The 19,322-nt window shown below is 35.6% G+C and overlaps 3 protein-coding genes across 3 annotated transcripts; all 3 read left to right on the top strand.

The window, feature by feature from the left end:
- Positions 1–2,034: 2,034 nt before the first annotated feature.
- Positions 2,035–4,413, top strand: LOC130670448 (uncharacterized). Its single transcript, XM_057473853.1, has 2 exons — positions 2,035–3,379; positions 3,500–4,413. The coding sequence occupies exons 1-2, from the start codon at positions 2,035–2,037 to the stop codon at positions 4,411–4,413; spliced, it is 2,259 nt and encodes a 752-aa protein (XP_057329836.1).
- Positions 4,414–4,539: 126 nt separating this feature from the next.
- Positions 4,540–7,410, top strand: LOC130670447 (uncharacterized). The gene has a single exon (XM_057473852.1). The coding sequence runs from the start codon at positions 4,540–4,542 to the stop codon at positions 7,408–7,410; it is 2,871 nt and encodes a 956-aa protein (XP_057329835.1).
- Positions 7,411–8,480: 1,070 nt separating this feature from the next.
- On the top strand, positions 8,481–11,271 carry LOC130670446 (GATA zinc finger domain-containing protein 14-like). The gene is made up of 4 exons (XM_057473851.1): positions 8,481–8,573; positions 8,658–8,799; positions 9,541–11,144; positions 11,248–11,271. The coding sequence occupies exons 1-4, from the start codon at positions 8,481–8,483 to the stop codon at positions 11,269–11,271; spliced, it is 1,863 nt and encodes a 620-aa protein (XP_057329834.1).
- Positions 11,272–19,322: the final 8,051 nt, after the last annotated feature.

Raw genomic sequence — 19,322 nt, 5'->3', positions numbered from 1 at the left:
TTACGCAGGCGAAGCTTTAGTAAGTAATAATAACGGTATCGCTTATTTGTACGCGATTGATACTCTCAATAAAGATGTTAATGTAAAAGTACCCGTGATTCCTCTGTACCCTTTCGGGACAAGCGAAGACGAGGATACTAGCTTGACGCAAGACGACACAGACAAACACGATAACAGTACCAGGGCCCGGGGAAATCGTGTTGATAAGGTGTTAAAACTTTTGCGTTTAGAACATTTGAATGAGGAAGAGCGTAAAGCAATAGTTTCTCTTATAGAGAAATACGCTGACCTGTTCCACATTCCGGGAGAACCTACATACTATACCTACTACCGATGACGTTCCTGTAAATACTCGACAATACAGACACCCTCCTGCACAGAAAGACGAAATAGAAAAACAGATAACGGAATTAATGTTAATGGATATAATTGAACCTTCGACCTCACCGTATAATTCTCCTTTATGGATAGTACCCAAAAAGGCTGACTCTAAAGGCAGTGAAAGATGGCGTCTAGTAATTGATTATCGCAAATTAAATGATAAAACTGTTAAAGATGCATATCCACTACCGTTGATAAATGATATTCTTGATCAATTAGGTGGTGCGATTTATTTTTCAGTATTTGATTTAAAATCCGGTTTTCATCAATTGAAAGTAGATTCTAAAGATAAATACAAAACAGCATTTACAACTCCATATGGTCATTATCAATTTAATAAAATGCCATTTGGACTTAAAAATGCTCCAGCAACATTCCAAAGGTTAATGGATTTAGTCTTGCGCGGGTTAGAAGGAGCTGATCTCTTTGTTAACTTAGACGATATCGTTATTTACGCACGTTCTCTAGAAGAACGCAACACTAAATTCAATAAATTAGCCGAACGTTTGCGAAGTGCGAATTTAACTTTACAAGCCGATAAATGCGAATTCTTAAAAAAAGAAGTAATCTATTTAGGCCATCTTATATCTGCCAACGGTGTCAAGCTTGATCCGGATAAAATGAAAGCAATTTGTTCAGTCAAGACCCAATTCGCTACCACTTGAGAACGCCGAGCCTCACCAATAGGTCGGCAGCACTATCGCCATTTGAATAAACGCGCGAGATCTTGGCCAATGAGAGAATTCCATCATTTGAATAATTAGTTCCAACTTTGAATAAAAGAGTTGCGACATGAAACGCACTCATTGGCTCAAGATCTCAACAAGCTACGTGGTTTTTCGCTATTGGCTGAAATTTCGTCAGCGTTGGCTATTAATTTTCTTATTGGTCTACCGCTCTGACGTCATAAAGAAACCGTTGTGAGCTTTCACTTTACGACGTTTCCTCATTAATTCACAACGTGCTCTTCAAAAGTTCACCTCGTGTTCAAAAACCGCTTTGTTTCCTAAACGCTTTCTTGAGTTATTAAACTAAATCTTGTGCTGAATTATATTCAATACTTAGTCAGTATATCAAGGCTGCTATTTATTGGATATGAAATAAATTGTCATCCGCTATTAATAAATTACTTAAAGTAATTTCCGTGAGTTTAACCGCAAACTACCACGTGTTGCTTTTATACGTGCATATTGCGTTGCATTCGCTCTCGCGTATTAATTAAGTTGAATTCGCTAATAATTATAATTATTTCTCACAATAATTCTGTACAAAGTGTAAATAAATAGTTAATTTAATTTACCTAAAAAGTGTATAATTTTTAATTGTTAAAAATTACCAACACCTGCACCAGATCCAATTAGTTTATCCTCTAATTCAACATTTGGTCCTTCGAGCCGGATTTGGTGTGGTTTTTAACAATTAAAAATTATTAAAATTAAAACATCTAAAAAATTGTGAGAAAAAAGTGAGTGACCAGTTTTTTGTGCAGTGAAATCGCTAAGTGCCGTGGGCATTGCTGAGCACTGCTAGAGTGCTGCCCGTGGTGATCGAAATTACACACCGGTGTAATAAAGACAATTAGAATTTTAAGATCGAAAACTTAGCGTCGGTTTTCACTTGTCGCGTCCATTTTGTGAGTGTCGTGCAATCAAGATGGCCGCCGAAGCCCAAGTCGCTCTTCAAATGAACCACATCGACACAATGCGCAACATTTCTACTCGCTTGACCGACGCCATTCTCGCTACCCAAGGTGCACCCGCTATCGACGCTGAACTCGCTTTCCTCAATGATTTGTGGTCTCGCTTCAACACAACTCATGAGAGACTTTTCGAGGATATACCAGAGATCGTTGAAAACGAATACCATACTGGCAACGCATTTGGTACCGCTAGTCAAGTCTACACGGAGCTTCTGGTGAGACTCACCGCTGCGAAACCCGCTCCAGAACCTGTTCATGATGCCCATGCGGTCAATCATGATCAAACCGCATATTTTGGAGGCGCGCACAAAACCAACTTACCCCAAATCAAGTTACCAACTTTCCAGGGAACATACGACGAATGGGACTCATTCAAGGACCCGTTCACCTCTCTGGTCATCCATGAAGACTCGCTTACTGGCGCGCAAAAAATGCACTACCTGGAAACTCAGGTTAAAGGGGAAGCCGCTTCGTTAATCGCCAACATACAAGTCACGGATGATGCGTTCCAATCGGCTTGGGAATTATTGAACACTTGCTACACAAACCCACGCAGATTACTCGACATGCATGTCGATGAAATACTGTACCGACAACTGCTAACTGGCCACTCCGCTGCCGAACTTGACGCCTTGTTACTCGCTAATAAGAAGTCGCTGGACGCCATCGCTGCTCTGGGAGTACCAATCAGCGATTCTGATCCATTTTTGATTCGCTTGACGGTACACTGTTTGCCAGAAGACCTTCGTGTGGAGTGGATGGCCTCGCTAGGACTCTCTAACGAGTTCCTGACCTACAAGCAGCTGCACGACATGCTGAAGGCAAAGGTACGTGCTTGGGAAAATTCTGGCGTTGGCCTAAGAGCTCCCTCAGCTCAATCAAAGGCAGGTACTGAAAGACCACCAGCACCAAAAACTTACTCTAGGTCTGCCGCTACTAGCAAGACAGGAGGCGCCACCAGTAGATCCGCTCCTCCCTCCAATGCATCTACTTCACGAGGAGGCGCTAGTTACAACGCTTTCACTCCGAAAGAGAAGACGAGTGAACCAGGACTGTGTCCGATATGCAAGCAAAAACACTTTGTGTTGTTTTGCCCACGCTACCAAGAGGCGTCGCCACAAAACCGGAAGATGATGGTCTATCACTACCGGCTTTGCTACAACTGCTTGGGACGCCACCGCTTTGCTGACTGCAAGACTAAGGACAGATGTCAACACTGTCAGAAGCCGCATCGCACGTCCACGCACATTGATGAGACTTCCGCTAAATCGGTACAGGAACCTGCCGTACCGACTCAAGGTAACAAATAGTTCCAATTTTGGTAACTTTTGTTTTGCATTCGCTAACCTAGTCTGCTTTCAGCTCATTCACTCAATGTATTACTCGCTACCGCGCTCGTTAAGTTGAATTCGCTATCAGGAAGTACATGTACTGCCCGTGTACTTATTGATCAAGGATCGGAGTTATCCTTTGTGACGCATTCGCTAATTAAGAAGTTGGATATACCGCTAAACAGGGCAGCTATACCATTACGAGGGATTGGTAATGTGTCAGCTGGACACTCACTTGGATCATGCCAGGTGTCGCTGCATTCGCTACATAGTTCCGCTTCTATTACTATCCAAGCTCATGTGCTTGCTCTATTGACGGTGAACTTGCCGTCATTCACGCTAACCAACAAGAAATGGCCGCACATAAACGGTCTACAACTCGCTGATCCAGACTTCTTAACATCTCGACCTATTGACATCATTCTGAGTGCAGCACCAGCTGCACACATAATCAACGCTAAAATAAGGAAGGGTAATAACAATGCCCCAATCGCTCAGTCAACGACGCTTGGCTGGATCATCTATGGATCTGTGGACACCGCTACATCTAAATTGACAGCTTATGGTCATCATGTCACTGTTGATGATCAATTACAAGACTTGCTGAGCAAGTTTTGGTACCAAGAAGAACCACAGACAGAATTCGCTATACACTACAATGAAGATGAAGAAAAGTGTGAACAACACTTTGTCAATACACACTACAGACAGACTGATGGTCGATATGTCGTTCGCTTGCCGCTTAAATCCTCTTCAAGTCAACTGGGTGACTCGCTACGAGCTGCGCAATACGCTTTACTACGTCTTCGCAAACGTCTGGATAATGATCCGATCTACAAGAAGTTATACTACGACTTCTTGAAAGAATATGAAGACTTGGGGAACATGAGACGCGTAAAATTAAAGGATTTACCACCAAACAGCTACATGTTGCCTCATCATGGGGTTCTTAAAGAACAGAGCACCACCACCAAGCTCAGGGTGGTATTCAATGGATCATAGAAAACGACATCAGGCGTATCAATCAACAAGATACTCCATGTGGGCCCCAAGATTCAAGTTGACATCAGTGATGTACTGATTCGCATTCGCTGTCACCGCTATCTATTCGCTACTGACGTAACTAAGATGTTTCGTCAGATTGCAGTTGACAAGGAAGATCATCATCTACAGTGCATACTCTGGTTTGACGAGGATGGCATCTCAATAGTATTTGCACTCGCTACGGTTACTTATGGAACCACATCAGCTCCATATCTCACTGGAAGAGCACTTTTACAACTCGCTGAAGATGAAGGAAATAAATTTCCGAAAGCTGTTGAACCGCTGACAAACACTCGCTACGTTGATGACATCTATGGAGGCGCAGATGAACTCGCTGAGGCAATTGAAGTTGCTCTCGATACAAAAAATATGTGTGCCGCAGGATGCTTCCCGCTTGCAAAATGGGCAAGTAATTCAACAGAATTACTGTCTCAAGTCGCTCCAGTCGAAACCCAAGAAGATACACCACGAGAACTTGGGGATACTACAGTAAAAGTGCTCGGGTTAACCTGGAATTCTACTCAAGATAAATTCCAATTCGGTTATTCGCTACCAGAAGCATCTCCAACTACTAAACGCACAATTTTATCTGAAATTACTCGCTTGTTCGACCCGCTTGAGTTTTTGGCACCTATCATCGTAAGAGCCAAGATGTTCATGCAGAAGCTATGGCTGCAGAACTTCGATTGGGATGCTACGCTATCACCGTTGCTTCTTCAAGAGTGGAATTTGTTTCGAGATGAACTACATCAGATCTCGAAGATTCAGATACCTCGCTGGAATCATGTAAGAACTGGTGTATCGATTGAATTACATGGATTCTCTGACGCTTCTCAACTCGCTATGGCTGCTGTCGTCTACTTAAAGGTTACTGACGCTACTGGAAGCTCCAATATTTCGCTAGTGTGTGCCAAAACAGAAGTTGCACCACTGAAACCAATTTCAATACCAAGAATGGAGCTCAACGCCGCTGTCTTACTCGCTCAACTGGTACTCTACATCAAGAATGTCTTGAAGCTTGAAAATGTACCAATTTTCATGTGGACAGACTCCGCTGTATCCTTAACGTGGATACGAAACAACTCCGCTAGATGGAAGGTCTACATTCGCAACAGAGTTACCAAGATTCAGGAATCGCTACCAAGTGTCAACTGGGATTTTGTTCCTGGGAAACTTAACCCAGCTGACTGCGCTTCAAGAGGCTTAACAGCAGCTAAACTGGAACAACATTCGCTATGGTGGACGGGACCTAAGTGGCTCAGTCAATCAAAAGAAAACTGGCCATCTTTTGACATCTCTACTCAGACGGTATCACATCTTGAAGAACGTCCAGGTCTGGTTTTTACCATCTACAAGGCAGATTCACACCCGCTACATACGCTATTGGATAAATTCTCTAAGTTGTCACCACTTCTTCGCACGCTTGGAATCTGCCTACGTGCCATCGCTAAATTTAAAAAAGTGCCACAGTCCACACTGGCCACACCACTCTCTACAGTTGACCTGGAACTCGCTAAGAGTTTGCTGATCAAGTATACGCAAAATCAGTATTATTCGCAAGAGCTGAAACTACTGAAGGATGGTGATTCGCTACATCGAAATCATCGTCTCGCTAAATTGATTCCCTACGTCGACTACAATGGAGTACTCAGAGTCGGCGGTCGCTTGAAGAATTCGCTACTGGATGATGATCAAAAAAATCCAGCTATTTTACAACGATCATCACGCTTAAGTACGCTACTCATAGAACATTCGCACCAAAAAACATTCCATGGGGGAACTCAATTGACTCTCGCTGATCTACGGAGATCTGTCTGGATAGAAGGTGGGCGTGTTCCAGTCAGGTCTCACATTCTTCGCTGCGTCGTGTGCACGAGACATAGAGGTGTTCGTGCACAACAACTAATGGGACAATTGCCATCCGCTCGTGTAAGACCATCGAAAGCATTCTTACACACGGGAATAGACTACGCTGGGCCAGTAACACTGAAGACATTTCAAGGTCGAGGTGCGAAAACCTATAAAGGTTGGATCGCTGTTTTTGAATGTCTCGCTACATCCGCTATACACATTGAAATTGTCACCGACTATTCTACTGACGCTTTCGTCGCAGCATTCAGAAGATTTACTAGTAGGAGAGGCGCCTGCAGTACCCTATACTCGGACTGTGGTACAAATTTTGTAGGAGCAGACGCTACGCTAAAGAAAGAATTCGCAGCAGGATCGAGACAGCTACGGGAACTTCAGTATTTACTCGCTACAGATGGCACAGACTGGAAGTTCAACCCGCCAAGTGCTCCCCACTTTGGTGGCAAGTGGGAAGCAGCCGTCAAGTCAATCAAGTTCCATCTCATTCGAACTATTGGTGAATCGCTATTGACTTACGACCAACTCGCTACAGTGCTAACACAGATTGAAGCTGTGCTCAATTCAAGACCGATCGCTCCTCTATCCGAAGATCCTGCAGACTTAACCGCTTTGACTCCTGGACACTTTCTCGTCGGTGAACCTCTACTCGCTGTGCCAGGACCTTCGCTACTGGAAAACAATACCGCTACGTTGTCACGCTGGCAACAATTACAACAAATGTTCCAGACATTTTGGACAAGATGGTCGTCTGAGTACTTACAACGACATCAATCAATATCAAAGTGGCATCATCTATCTAATATCATCAAAGTGGGCTCATTAGTCCTGCTGACTGATGAGAGGTTCCCACCATCAAAATGGCCACTCGCTAGAGTACTCGCATTACATCCAGGACGAGATGGGTTGACTCGAGTAGTCACCCTGAAGACCGCTACAACTGAACTTGTTCGACCAATCGCTAAACTGTGCGTGCTGCCAGTTCACTCTCCAGATGACAATCCTGTCGACACCGTCGCCAGCGCTGGGGAGAATGTTCAGTCAAGACCCAATTCGCTACCACTTGAGAACGCCGAGCCTCACCAATAGGTCGGCAGCACTATCGCCATTTGAATAAACGCGCGAGATCTTGGCCAATGAGAGAATTCCATCATTTGAATAATTAGTTCCAACTTTGAATAAAAGAGTTGCGACATGAAACGCACTCATTGGCTCAAGATCTCAACAAGCTACGTGGTTTTTCGCTATTGGCTGAAATTTCGTCAGCGTCGGCTATTAATTTTCTTATTGGTCTACCGCTCTGACGTCATAAAGAAACCGTTGTGAGCTTTCACTTTACGACGTTTCCTCATTAATTCACAACGTGCTCTTCAAAAGTTCACCTCGTGTTCAAAAACCGCTTTGTTTCCTAAACGCTTTCTTGAGTTATTAAACTAAATCTTGTGCTGAATTATATTCAATACTTAGTCAGTATATCAAGGCTGCTATTTATTGGATATGAAATAAATTGTCATCCGCTATTAATAAATTACTTAAAGTAATTTCCGTGAGTTTAACCGCAAACTACCACGTGTTGCTTTTATACGTGCATATTGCGTTGCATTCGCTCTCGCGTATTAATTAAGTTGAATTCGCTAATAATTATAATTATTTCTCACAATAATTCTGTACAAAGTGTAAATAAATAGTTAATTTAATTTACCTAAAAAGTGTATAATTTTTAATTGTTAAAAATTACCAACACCTGCACCAGATCCAATTAGTTTATCCTCTAATTCAACACAATTAAATGTTTTAAAACACCCGGAAGTACGACTCAAGTGAGAGAATTCCTCGGACTTGCTGGTTATTATCGGCGATTTATTAAGGATTTCGCAAAAATCTCTAAGTGCCTATCTGATCTTACAAGTAAAAACGCAAGATTTACATGGACGCCTGAAAATCAGGTAGCTTTTGAAACCTTGCGCGATAAACTATGTACAGCTCCGATATTGCAATATCCAGATTTTTCGAAACCATTTATATTAACGACCGATGCATCTAACTACGCAGTTGGAGCAATCCTCTCACAGGGTAAAATTGGCAAAGACACAATTGTCGCAACAGCTTCTCGTGTGCTTAACAAACATGAAAAAAATTACTCAATCACAGAAAAAGAAATGGTTGCAGCTTTATTCGGTATGAAAACCTTTAGACCGTATCTCTATGGCAGAGAGTTCACTCTTGTCACCGATCACAGACCGCTAGTTTGGGTAAATAATATAAATGACCCAACATCGCGTGTAATGAGATGGAGAGAACGGCTAAAATAATTCGAGTACACTGTGTTATATAAGGCGGGAAAAATAAATACAAACGCGGACGCTTTATCGCGTAATCCGATAATCGAAAACCGTGAAACGTATCCTATTAAAATTAAATGGCGACCCGGTAAACCAGGGATCGCTAGATTAAGGACTTCAGATCCTTCAGATGATGGTAAAGTTATAAAAAAGAAATCTAAATATCATAAAAATTCAGAGTCAAGCAGCTCAAATGAAAAATTAAAATTGAAAAATAATAATAAAAATTATAATAAAAATAAATTAAGTTCAGAGGAAAATACTATAAATGATAAAATTATTTGCGATAAAAATAAAATTGCAACTAACTCAGTCGACAGAGTTAGAAAAATTAATTCGAAAATTCAAATTCTTGAGCAAAATACTCAAGCGGTCGATCTAAAAGATTCGGTCGAAAAACGAAAAATTCTTGAGCAAAATACTCAAGCGGTCGATCTAAAAGATTCGGTCTAAAAACGAAAAATTCTTGAGCCAAAAACTCAAGCGGTTGGGCCTAGAGACCCAGTCGTCAAACTCACTAGCGACGGCAATAGGATTAGCTACCCTATCGACCGGCGGTTAGGTAAAAATAATAAAAACGGATATATCGGTAAAAATAAAAATTTAAAAAAGAAAAGATCTGAGCTCAGACGATATAATCCATATGAAAAATTTTCGAGTACTGAATCACTAAGCGAAGTCGATTACAGTAAAAATAAAAATAATAAAGTAAATACAAATAATCCTCAAGAACTAAAATCCAATTTAATAAATAAAAATAATCAAAATAAAAGCAAGTTAAACTCTAATGAAAATTCAAATTCTATAAATAAATCTAACGAAAAAACGAAAATAAATAAAGATTTTAAATTAAATTCAAAAGTTTTATCAAATCCAGAATCAGATAAATCAATAAATCTCCCTGATTACTCTGACGTATCATCGTCATCAGGAGACATTTATGATGCGGTAGCTCTGAGAAAAAAACTCATGAAATATAACCCTTCGTGTTTAAGTGACGATTCTTATTTAACTGATTTCGGGTTGTCTTATATAAATTCTCCAAAACGTAAAAATTCACGTAATTTAACTCCATCACCTCAATCTCTAAATCCACAGACACCTAAAAGTCACACAAACACAAATACTCCATTACCATTATCACCAAACGTACGAACACAAAATACATCCACACATTCAGACCTAAATATACAAACAAATAAGAGAAACACAAAAATTGATAAAAATAAACCTATTCCTTCTCAAATTAAAAGAACGACCAAGATGGCAGAATTTACACCTTCTCCAGCAATACGTACACGTAGGAAAGTAAATAGACAAAGCAAAAAAATTGAAAAAATAATAATTCCAGAAACTTCAGACGACGAATCAAACACTGACGAAACAGAAATGACTGACTCAAAAATATATTCCGAACATTCAAATGACATTAGCACTGAATCACCAATTGAGACAATCCCTATCACTCCTAGAACTCCTATTAAACCCAAATCCGTAAATAATAAAGACATGGGAGGTGCAATCCCATGGTCTTCTGACGAAGGAGGCGACCACCCAAGAATTATGGACGTCTCTACGTTAATTCATAATGAACAAGAAAATAAAATAAATATGTCAACTAACGACATAATAGGAAATGTTTTCACAACAGAACCCATGATAATAGAATCACCCGACGAAACAACAACTACCAAAAACAACACATTAACACAGAAAAAAATAGTCAATAAAAATACAGTAAAGACACAAACAAATACTACTAAAACAAACCCAAATTTAAATAATACTGACAAAAACAGACCTCACGGTACTGATACGGAACAAATACATACTAATAAAATTACACCAGAACTACGTAGATCAACTAGAAAACGTAAAATCAAAACATGTTCATGTTGTACAGATTTCGACGAACACACACATTCACAAAAACAGATTCCGAATAAAATACAACATCTTGCGAATAACTTTAAAAATAAAACGAGAAAGTCAATTAGTAAAAATTCACAACCCAAATTGCCAGACATAATGGTTACTTTGAAAGCAATTAAACGTCAACAAAATTTAAATAATAAACGGAATAATGATAGATTGTCAATAATAAACGAAAATCTAAGCCCAGTAAATTCACAACAAACTATCTCACGTAAAGAATCACAAAATCTTACACTAAATTCACCTATCGACCCAAATTCAAAATCACCTGAACGAATAAGTTCATTCAACGAACTAAATTCCGATCAACAGATAAATTCAGTTGACGACCAAAATTTTGAACAAATAGAACAAACACATTCATTTAACGACCAAAATTATGACGAACTCGAACAAATAAATTCATCTGATGATGAAGTAGACACACGACAAAATTTGACACAATTAAATTCAGACGGAAACCAAAACAATTCAAACAACGATGCGATCATAATAGCAAACGACAATTTATCTAACGAAGAAATAGATTCTGATGATGATTCATCCGTAGTTTCAGTAATGTCGAACGACTTTAGTAACGATAATATAATAGAGACTAGAGACAATTTAGAAATGCAAAAAAATAGTTATTTATGTTTTTTTAATACAGACGGTCCTGTTACAAGCGAAATAGGAAAACAATTATTATTGTCAGGATATTTAAATTTAAGTCCATTTGCTGATTATAAAGTAGGTCAAGTAATCAAAATGGTAAAATAAAAAAAAAAAGTACTTGCGTTAGTTATTCAAAATAACAGCACAGATGTAGCTACCGAAAAAGATTATTGCAAAGCTTTTAAAAATTTAAAATTATATATGGAAAAATCGAAATTAAAATCAATTAGTGTTTCTCAAGGGCGAAGTAATTTATCCAAAACTGTATGGTCAAAAATAAAAAGTATTATACCTAAAACATTTAAAGGGACAGATATTAAAATAATCATTTGTAGAGACCAAATAATAATACCTCCAGTAGAAGAGAGACAGAAGATTATGGCTGAGAATCACGAGACCCCAATGGCAGGTCATAAAGGTGTCACTAAAACGTACAATAGAATTAGACAAAGATACTTTTGGGATAATATTAAAAAAAATGTTGAAGATTTTGTTAGAAAATGTATCAGTTGTCAAAAAAAGAAATTAGTAAGAATTAAAACAAAACAACCGATGGTAATTACTGATACATCCGCAGAAATTTGGGATAAAGTAGCATTAGATATTGTAGTACCGAATAAAACATCAGCTAACGGTTACTCATACATTTAACGATGCAAGATGACCTTTCCAAATATTGTTTCGCAATACCTTTAGTAACTATGACAGCAAAGATATCGCAATAGCACTAGTCGAAAATTTCATATTAAAACACGGTTGCCCAAAAGTAATTTTGACAGACCAAGGTCAAGCTTTTATAGGTAAAGTAATGGGTTGGGTAGCTAAAACTCTTAAAATGAAACAAATAAAAACAACAGCTTTTCATCCTCAATCGAATGGTTCTCTGGAAAGAAGCCATCAAGTTCTAACCGACTATATTAAACATTTTACAAGTCATAATGATTGGGATAATTGGTTGCCTCATGCAACTTTTGCCTATAATACAAGTGTTCACGAAGGTACGAAATTTACACCGTATAGATTAGTTTTTGGTAAAGAAGCGCGATTACCATCAGAATTTTCATATTTAGATGATATCCCTACATACGCGGATTATGTTAAGGAACTTGCAATTCGATTGTTAGAATCAAGAAAAGAAGCAAATGAAAATTTAGAAATTTCAAAACTAAAATCCAAAGTACGATACGATAAGAAAATAAATCCCGTAAAGTTTAGAATAGGTCAAAATATTTATTTAATTAAAAATCAGAAAGACGGTAAATTTGATGACAATTATTTAGGTCCTTACAAAGTGACATACGTAGTGCCAGACAAAAACGACATAGAAATAGAATATAAGCCAGGAAAAAGAAAAATTATCCATTGCGATAGAGCAAAAATTGCGCATTAAAATGTTATTTTTTTACGAAGATTCACTATAATAACTATATTTTTTTTTTTATTATTAACCTACAAACGTAATATATAAAGAAAGATTTTCCAAGAAAAACGTATCACACTATTACAGATAAATAACGGAAAAATGGACAGCGCAATATATTTCTTAATTATGGGACAACTAATCATCTCTGCGTTACCAGCGAATGGTTTTATTGCATATGACTGCGGAGCTCCAGCTATGAACATCACCACGCTGTCATTATTGAACATTCAAGATTGCGACATCCCAATATTACAACCAGCAAAAACCGACACGAAAATACAATTACTCCAACTAGTAGAAATGTCACATATACAGGTAATTCAATGCAAAATAATATTGAACCGAGCCATATATAACTGCGGGCACTAGAGCCACGTATCAACAGTAGCCAACGGACACATGGAATACGTACAGGAAATATCTCGAGAAGCCTGTAAAGGAATCCTAGAAACTAAGACATACCGAACTTACGAGACAACCATAAAAGACATCTTCTTAAATAGCACAACAACTCAACCAATAACTTTGGCTGGGAACGTGGACCTTAAAGGAAACTGTGAGGCTGGTAAATTTGCCGATCATTACGGTTCATGGACAAATATAGTAGTCCACGGACGAATTTCAATTACAATCCAAGACTACCTCGCACCAGTAAACTTACAAAAGAACGAAGTATTGTTGAGGTCAGGAGTAAAATGCGCATACTCAACGGGTAGCTGCATGGACACAGAGGGCGGAAACACTTACTGGAACCTACTAGAAACTGACCAGTGCAAATTTAATAGGTTCAAAGTACTCTACGAAGGACCTGCAGAGAAAATAAAAGTTATCTCAATACCTAAATTTGGTCAAGAAATACACTCAGTAACAGCAAATCAAATCACTTTTGCACTATCAGTGAAAGGTTTCATTCCAGTTTGCGGTTACAAGATAATAAAAACAGAACACCCCAAATTATTTATAGTAGACAGCGAGGACAAACACTTCTTTCTTCGTAGAACGACTCTGTCAACAGAAAACATGGATATATTTGCATACGTTAACACGAAAATAGTTTATCTGGAACATCACCTCAGAAAAGAAATAACAGCTTTATATAACGACGTAATGCAGCAACAATGCGAACTAGAAAAACTGATATTACATAATACTTTAGCACTAGCCTCTGTGAATCCAGCAGAATTCGCGTTCCATTTCATGAAACAACCAGGATACATCGCACACTTGGCGGGTGAAGTAATACGACTAGCTAAGTGTGTACCAATAGAAGTAAAGAATAGGAAAACAACGGAATGTTTTCAAGAATTACCAGTAATTAGAGGAGAACAGGAATATTTCATGCTACCTAAAACACATGTTTTAGTTAAAACCGGAAACCAGATTGACTGCAACTCACTGATACCCCCGCTTTACAATATAAACAACGCCTGGTACCAACTACTTCCCCAAATATCACCAGCAACGGCGCCAGAGGAAATAGCAACGAGAACAAAGATGTTCTGGAAGTACACCAGCCCAGCAAACCTAGCAACAGGAGGAATATACTCTGACGACGACTTGGACAGATTGAGAGAAAATATGATGTTTCCTATAGAAAAACCAGCAATTTTAAATACAATAGCAAGAGGAGCTATAGGCCAAGAAATAAATTCCCAAGGAATATCATTAAGTAAACTTATAGACACAGGTGAAATAATGGAGAAATTACAAAATGCATGGGGAAAAGTATATAATGTTTTCAACATAATAGGATCATTCAGCATTACATTATTAGGAATCTGTATAACAGGCAGAGCATTCAAATTCATAATTGACACGGTAATGCACGCTTTGGCGCTGCACTCAGCTTTCGGTTGGAGCCTATGGTTTCTCGGTGCCATTCGGGACTCATTGACAAACTTCCTACTACATAGAAACTACGCACACAGCGCCAAAACTACGGACGAGAAAACAGACCACACAGAACTACAAGTACTTATCGACAATGGAAAACAAGAAGAAAAACTAGAAAAAATAACGCAGAAGGTTGACTTACCTACTATCGATGAAAATAAAAAGAAGAAAATTGAACCTAACGGACCACGATCTATATCGGGAATAAAAATATTCCCATGAAATAAAATAACTAATAATAGGAAAAGAGTTAAATAATAAAAGGAAAAAAATATATATAGTGAAAGTTTTTTTTAAAAAAAAAAAGAGATTTCTTTTTATTTTTTTTTTTTTATTAAGTAGATACATATAATAATTACCTTACTTACAAACTAAACAATCAATGAATATTATATTAAAATTAACGATTACAAATATTTTTTTTTTTTTATGAATAAAAGAAATTAATTGCATTTAATACTAAGAAAGTTTTTAATTTACAAAACTAAAACTTTTAATAAGAATGAAGATAAAAAAAAATAATAATAAATAAATAAATAAATGGATAATAAAAAAAATTTTTGTTAGTAAAATATAACAAAAAAATATTAATATAAGAAAGAGTAATAAAAGAAAATATACTAGAACTGAGAAAAAAAATAGAAAAAAAATAATGATAATAAATAAAGGAAAATAAAGAAAAAAAAATCTTAACTAACTTAATTATAAATAAAAAAAACATTTTTTTTGTCATCCGACGGCTTCACGAGCCGCCATTTATTTAGTTTGCATTACAAATTTTTTTTTGGTTGTTTATAAAAAAAAAACAATTTCTTTTTCTCGCATATAAATTTAATCAGAGGCGTAGATATATTCCAATGACGGGAGCTCACTCCACGCAGGATGAGCCCAATCAGCAGCTGGATGATCGCATCCCCAGCGGCCCTCGTGCATCCGCTGCTGGAACCACTCGTTCCGATCAGCTTTCCGCTGCATTCGCCTTCGCGCCATTAAATCGACGGAGACCATGCCCTTGATATCAACACGACACTCAGGCTAGAAAAAAAAAAACACAAACGTAAATAAAAAAAAATAAAATAACAAATAAATTTTCGACAATAAAAGTATAAATTAAACAATATAAAAAAAAAAGGTAAAACTTACATTTTTCACTAAACAAATAAAATTGAACAAGTCGAACAATTTCTGGAAGGCGGACACCACCCTTTTAGAAGTCCGCCGACTGACGGAAACGCGCCGTCCGCACCGGGACGCCTGCCCGACCCACAAAAGGACCCGCAGGAGACAAAACCACATCCCGGTTAATGTCAACTAGAGAAAAAAAAGAAACAAATGTATAAATATATGTGAATTTAAATATACGAGTAGAGTAAGGAAAAGAAAAAAAATATATTCAATCATAATTTTTTTTTCCTTTCCTAAAATTTAATGAAAAAAATAATAATAATAAACAGTAGCAAAAAAAAAAAAATAAAAAAAAAAAAAAACACTCACCAAAGACTCCTGAAAATAGTAGTTGATTTCGAGCTGCGGCATCGTAGAACCAGTTGTTAGTTACTAGTTATAATAACTTTCTTGGAAATAGACGATCACACAAATAAAACACTAACTTTTATAACAGATCTCCCCGAACTACTTACTAAACCCCACTCAGAGACAATAGATCACACCCATTTCGAAATAGACAAATGAAATATCGGCAAAAGGGCCTCAAACCCAAGAAACCCCCGCTCCAAACTTAACTAACGCCCACGCGCACCCCTCCGGCGGCTGACACGAACGAATTTTACATCAAATTTTTTTTTAATATATACAATTTCTTCCAAATTTTTTTATTAATAGGGAAAATATAATAATAATAATAATAATTAAATTTATTTAATAAACCGTAAGATGGACGGTGGGGAAAAAGGTCTTTCATGATATGATGTAATTTGATTGATTTTCATACTATAATAATTACATTTATCATTAAAATTATTATTATTAATAAAATAATAATAATAATAATAATTATAATAATAATAATGAAAATAATAATAATAATAATAAAATAGAGAATATGCTATTAATTGTTGGAACGTTATAATGCTGCAAAAATCGTAAAATTTTTTTTTCTCTCCTTAACTTTTGTTCACTCATGGACAAACATTTGACATTTTATGTATCTACGTATATTTTTAAGTTTCTTTAAGAAAGATATATATTGTTTTTTTTTATTAAAAGAAAAGCGAGGCAGAGGAAGTGAATTTTATCAGCAATATATAGAGACAAAAAAAATAATAATAAAAAATAAACTTATAGAATAGAAACCGATTGAAAATATTAACGAATAAATATTCGGAATTACCATTTTTTTTTAGAATGATGGAAAATTAATGCTTTTTTTTCATTAAGAGAAACACTTATAGTATTACATATGAGAAAAGAAATTATGGAAAATTATATGAAAAAAAAAAGAGGAGAAATCCTGTTTTAAAAGAAAAAAAATAATAATAAATTTTTAGCCTACAAATTTCAACATTTTTTTTTCTTAGCAAGAATGTGCAACATTCTTTCAATACTAAAATTATAAAAAAATAATAATATAGATATATAACGAAATCAATATTAAATGTTAACATGCAGACCTTAATTACCCACGAAATAGAGAAAAAAAAGTTATATATAAAATTTCTTTCTCCCCTCTTTTTTTTTGTCGTATAATAAAAAAAAAAAAAAAAAGAAGTTAATAATAATATACATATATAAAAAAAAAATTTTTTTCCCAATAATAATAAATGAAATTTGTCTTTCCGCAAACAATAGAAAGACAGACGAAAAGATGGAATCGAAAATAAAATTCTAATAAATAAGAACAATAAATTTAACTAACAATATAAAATGAAATCATAAAAATAAAATTAAAAAAAAATAATAATAATTTTTCTATATAAAAGAAAAGAGAAACTTGTGACGTATGAGTTCGTCACCCGATATAATGAGGGGATTAAAATAAAACAAAAATAATTACAAAAGTGTTTACTAACATTAAAAAATAATCGGATTAAAGAAAACGAGATTTTAATGTACGGTCATTAAAAAAAAAAAAAGAGAAGATAAAAAACACGTTAAAATCGATGTAGAAAGATAAATAATTAAAACTAATTTCAAATATTTAATAATTTTTTTTTCTAAAATTAATTCGAATATTTCATGCAAAACATCAAATAGTAGAAATACAAAAAAAACTGTAATGAAAGCAATAACTCAATTATTATAATCGATGTTTACACACCTCACAAATGTAAGATTGTTCATGAACACAATCATCTTAATTTCAGTTTTTTTTATGTAAGCATTCAAAAGAAAAATATAGATAGATAGATAACATTTTTTATTCGACCACGAGATGTAAATCTCCAGCGGTCGTTCAAAAAAAAAAAAAAAAAACAAACAAAACATAAAGACATTTACATTAGGTTCTAGATGGAAAATTAAAAGTATAATACAAGTTAAGTCCAATTCAAATAATTCGCGCCGGCAACTCACAAGCCGACACGACTCCAGGATGTAACAAAGTTATGCAAAACTCAAAAACTTATCATTTTTCGAATCTTTCAAGTTAATTTTTTGAATGTCTTGAAAACTATTATAGTTACAAAAATTTGCCTTGGTTCATTTTAAAGAGAATATTTAGGGCTACAAAAAAAAATATTTGAAAAAAAAATTTTAGAGTATCAAAAAATTGTAATATTTTTTTTAGTTTTGTTTAATTTGTTTTGTGCGGAATAATTTATTATGGAAGCTTGAAAATAAAATTATTTGCTTGATGTTGGGATCGAATCCGGTCCTCTCTGTTTCTTCAAACGCTGACCAAGTACGTTAATAGTTCAGCCACAATGACGATTTGAAGTTCTGAATTTATAGCAAGTATATGGGTAGGATACAACGTAAATGGCATCGTATTCCCTGAACTAAAAATTATAATCTCATATAGTAATTTTATCTCTCGGAGTAGCAATTTGTCTTACCGACATTATAAATGTACACTACCTACGTAGAATTATATTGAAGATGTAATATTTATCAACTACACAACAAAAATTACGACTAATGTACTAACTTTTGATTATTCTAATATCAATTTCTACTTTTTGTAAAATTAAACTATTTCAATATGAATAAGTATAAGTTTTGATTTCTTCCAAGCGAACATTTAACGAAGCTTCAATGTAATTTTTACAGTCTACTTGAATTTTGTACAAATGATAGCAATTTTAAATATATATTGTAATTTTAATTTTAGATAAAATTTTTTAATATCGAATGATAATTATTATAGAATTTAAAATGAATTTTTCGTTGATATAATTTTACCCTTCATTTTGTGTGAGAAAACCGTTTTAGTTTTAAAGAAAATGAACATTACAATTTTTAAATAGAAATTATTAAAGTCGTGAGTGATCTTTGAAGTTTTTAAGTAATTATCTTAACAGAATTGTAATTATTATGATAAATAAGAATTACACTTTAGGTAGTAATAATTGAAATAAAAAATTAATTTTCTGCTAATCATCGTAATTTTTAGTAGATTTCATAAAAATCTAACTATTGTATTTGTCCTCATGATGGAATTTTCGAAAAATTTTGCTACCCCTTGTTATGTCCAATAAATTTTTTTTTATTTAATTTATTTTATTTCATAAATAAATTTACGAAACTTCTCTTTACAAAAGCACGCGAAAACGCAGCGTCAGTTCTACCATCACTTA

The sequence above is a fragment of the Microplitis mediator genome, chromosome 6, assembly GCF_029852145.1.
Source record: "Microplitis mediator isolate UGA2020A chromosome 6, iyMicMedi2.1, whole genome shotgun sequence".
Lineage (NCBI taxonomy): Eukaryota > Metazoa > Arthropoda > Insecta > Hymenoptera > Braconidae > Microplitis > Microplitis mediator.
This window is presented reverse-complemented; position numbering and strand designations above follow the sequence as displayed.

Bases quoted from the DNA above. Each gene is read 5' to 3' on its own strand.
- LOC130670446 (XM_057473851.1), top strand. From the start codon at position 8,481: ATGGTTGCAGCTTTATTCGGTATGAAAACCTTTAGACCGTATCTCTAT. The intron at 8,800-9,540 runs GTAAAGTTATAA...TATCAAATCCAG, and splicing joins TTCAGATCCTTCAGATGATG to AATCAGATAAATCAATAAAT. The intron at 11,145-11,247 runs GTAGTTTCAGTA...TTTTTAATACAG, and splicing joins ATTCTGATGATGATTCATCC to ACGGTCCTGTTACAAGCGAA.
- LOC130670447 (XM_057473852.1), top strand. From the start codon at position 4,540: ATGTTTCGTCAGATTGCAGTTGACAAGGAAGATCATCATCTACAGTGC.
- LOC130670448 (XM_057473853.1), top strand. From the start codon at position 2,035: ATGGCCGCCGAAGCCCAAGTCGCTCTTCAAATGAACCACATCGACACA. The intron at 3,380-3,499 runs GTAACAAATAGT...ATTCGCTATCAG, and splicing joins ACCTGCCGTACCGACTCAAG to GAAGTACATGTACTGCCCGT.